This window comes from Porites lutea, chromosome 5 (assembly GCF_958299795.1).
Source record: "Porites lutea chromosome 5, jaPorLute2.1, whole genome shotgun sequence".
NCBI classification, from domain to species: Eukaryota; Metazoa; Cnidaria; class Anthozoa; order Scleractinia; family Poritidae; genus Porites; species Porites lutea.
Genome location: NC_133205.1, coordinates 6,250,991 through 6,254,246, shown reverse-complemented (window position 1 = coordinate 6,254,246; position 3,256 = coordinate 6,250,991). Strand labels below are relative to the sequence as shown.

Genomic DNA, 3,256 nt, shown 5'->3' with positions numbered 1-3,256 from the left:
AAAAAAGCATTACAGGAACATCTTTTCGAATCTTTGCATTTTTGGGTGTAAAAGTTTGGAATTCTTTGCCTTCTTTTGGCTTGTAAGATGCAGTGACCGTTTTATTTCCTCTAATAAACACTTCTACGCTTTGTAAAATTTTGTTTGTCTGTTTTTTGGGGGGACAAAATTAATGTGAGTAGACAAAGTTTTCCATGACCCATGTCACCCGCCACTGGGTCGTCCCCCTGCTTTATCCCCGTGCCGTTCTAAATGTAAGCAAGAGCCTGGAACTAGAGTAATTTATCCCATGATCCTTTGGTGTCCATGTTTACAATTCTCCTTCCTTTTGACTGTAGCTCCGCCCCTCGGTACGAATTTCTTTTCCCTCTCCAGTCTTCCGCTGCATTAAAGATGGGAGAGAAAAGATGGCTGCTATAATTTTCACCAACAGAAAATTGAGCACTCGCCTGCCAAAATTACGCTGGTTCTGCAGACTACACCCGTGGGGCCATATTTAAAAACATATGCTAAACAACAAGTCAAGTCAAGTGAAGTCAATAAAATTCTTAATTCACACGAATATTTACAACTGAGATAATTAATTACTGACACACAATGGTAGGGAGATTCCGTAAATACCGTAAAAGGGGAAAAATAAACAGTAAAGCATTTCTTCATCAAAGGAAAATCACACAGCTTAGACTTTGGCAAGTTGTTTAAAATTAATATTCTATATCTATAAAGTTCGCTTAAGCTTAAACGTTTGGTTTTTACCTTTTAAACATTATATGCCTTGTAAAATTTACTTAATATATTCCATAGTAGGTATAATATGTTTTACCACAATTGGCAGTAATGTCGCAATCTAATTGGCCAATTTGCCCTTGTTGATAAGAGGCAGACAACGCTGCTCGCGTCAACTTGTCACGCAATGCCTTTATCAGCGCTCAAAGACCCTCAAAATGGATGATTAATCATTTATTGGACATCGATATTTAGCCTGTGTACAGACGTCCCCCCTCCCTCAGAAAAAAAACGGGAGAACAGAATTCCCGAATGTTTCTGAGGGAGCGGGGCGTCTGTAGACAGGCTACGATACTGAAATATTATACTGATATATACACCCAACCATTGCATGAATCGAAGCATTTCGACAATTGTAAATCTAATTGCGAAGCAAGGTTGCCAATAGACGTTCAATCTGCCTAATCCGGATCCAACTCTGGAATTGAGATGTGCTCAAGTTTAAGTTTTAATACTCCCTTGGCACGGACAATTATGTGGATGACATAGTCGACAACACCGTCAATAATGAACTCCTCAGGGACCATGAATAGGCCCCCCTTTAATCGCTGTTTCAGCAGAGCAAGGCCTTTGCTACTGCCCTCTATCGTTGCCACTTCAGCAACACCCCGGAAGAAACCTGATGATGCAAATTCAGGACGGATTGCTTTATGAAGGTTTGGCAAAGTTGAGTTGTCGTCGTCGATGTAACAGTCAACAAAATCATCCATCCAATCAAAGACATATTGATGAGCAGACAGTTTCTCAACGTCATTTTCTGTTAGACGTATGTGTTGACGCTCGAAGTTCTCTTTCTTCGTAAAGAGCAAGATCTTAAACTTCTGAGCCAACAAGTTCAGTTCCCCTTTAAGTTTGATCAATAATTTCCTGAAAAAATCTTCCGTAGGACTCCATAGCTGAACCAACTTGTAATAAGCTTCCTTACTAAGCTCTGTGCAATTGAGGTCGGTAAGCTCGTTCATGAACCAACCATGCTTCCTAGAGTTTGGAACGTTGCTGATATTGACAAACACTTTATTCCAGACAACAGAAGGATTCGTTCCACGGAGCCAACACCAGATCATGTAGTCGAGGACATCAATCATTTCCAAGACCCTTATCTGCCTTTTTCTTTCTCTGGCTTTTTCCTTGGAAAAAGTCATTTCCATCCCTCTTATCAAGCAAAGCATTTGCTCCAGGAGACACTGGCGCAGCTTGTTCTCGTGATCGGACGGAGAGAGCAGGTTATACCTCCGTAGGAAGCAACTCTGAATCTTTTCCGCTTTCACACCTTGCATAACGTGATCCAAAAGTTCAATTATCGATTGGGAGCGAAGGTCCTTTTCCCAACGATCATGACCATTCGTGAACAGCTGAGACAGAAGAACTGACTTGAACACGTACGATGGAACCAGGGATGGATCCCATCCAAGTTTCTTCGACACAACATCTCTCACGATTTTCAGCACTCGGTAGCACTGCTTGAAGCCGTCAGGAGAAGTGGCCAGAACTTCTTTCTCGACCATAGAAAACGAAACGCGCCAACTATCGAAGCCCGCGGGGACGACGTGAAATCCGCAACTCTGAAGAATGCTATTCGCTTCAGCCAGAGGGGTTTCTGCCAAGGGAGCAGGCAGTTTGGAAATGGGGTAATCTATGGACAGAGTCAGATCAACACTTATCTTTAAATCGTAGTAACTACTTCCTCCTTTCCACTGTACATAAAGTGTCGTAGCTGGGCCATGATTTTCCGAGTACATAGCACCAGATTGGCTTTCTTCACCACTGTTTCCTAGTAGATCTGCATACACAGGCCACCAAGTTTCTTTAGATAATGATGGTCTCGTTCTAAACACGGCCAAACCTTCAGGTACTTTGATATCGTCAAGAGATTTACTCACAAGCCTCTTGAAGAAGCGGGATAGCAGATTTGGACTGAAAAAGCCGTCGGCATCTTTGAAGTCTTCCCATTCACGGCTTTCAAGGGAGAGCTTCACATATCCATCGCCTTTGTCGCAGGGATGAAGAAACGGCGTGTTCGTGAGAGAATTCAATCGGATCATGAAGTCGAACTCATCTGGCTCACAAACTTTCGTTCCTTCGTAAACACTTCCGCTTTTGACCAATGTACTGTGAAATCGGCTGTCGCGCTTTTCCACTTGGGTTAGAATGTTGCTTACGAGTATTTCGAGTTTCTCTCGAATCAGTTCGGCTTCGCTTTCGTCTATAAACTTAGCTTTTTGTTCAAAGTTCTCCACAATGTGCGACATGATGGCGAAAAAGTCTTTCGTTGCCGTCAAGAACTTTTCGTTTTCGTGCGTTGCATTAATTGTTTCTGGTATCTATTGTCTTGCTCAAAATCACGGAAGTCGAACTAATACAACTCAAACATCCGCTGTTTCTTGAAACATAAGCAAGACACGACAGATTAGGAGACATATTCTCAGAAATGGGAGATTTTAAGTTCTCTTTTCTTTCTTGGAATAATTAG

The 3,256-nt window shown here is 42.1% G+C and overlaps 1 protein-coding gene across 1 annotated transcript; it reads right to left on the bottom strand.

Annotated features, from left to right (window-relative positions):
• Positions 1-521: 521 nt before the first annotated feature.
• Positions 522-3,256, bottom strand: LOC140938524 (cyclic GMP-AMP synthase-like receptor). Its single transcript, XM_073388007.1, has one exon. It carries the CDS (start codon positions 3,033-3,035, stop codon positions 1,188-1,190), a length of 1,848 nt encoding a protein of 615 aa, XP_073244108.1. The 5' UTR covers positions 3,036-3,256; the 3' UTR covers positions 522-1,187.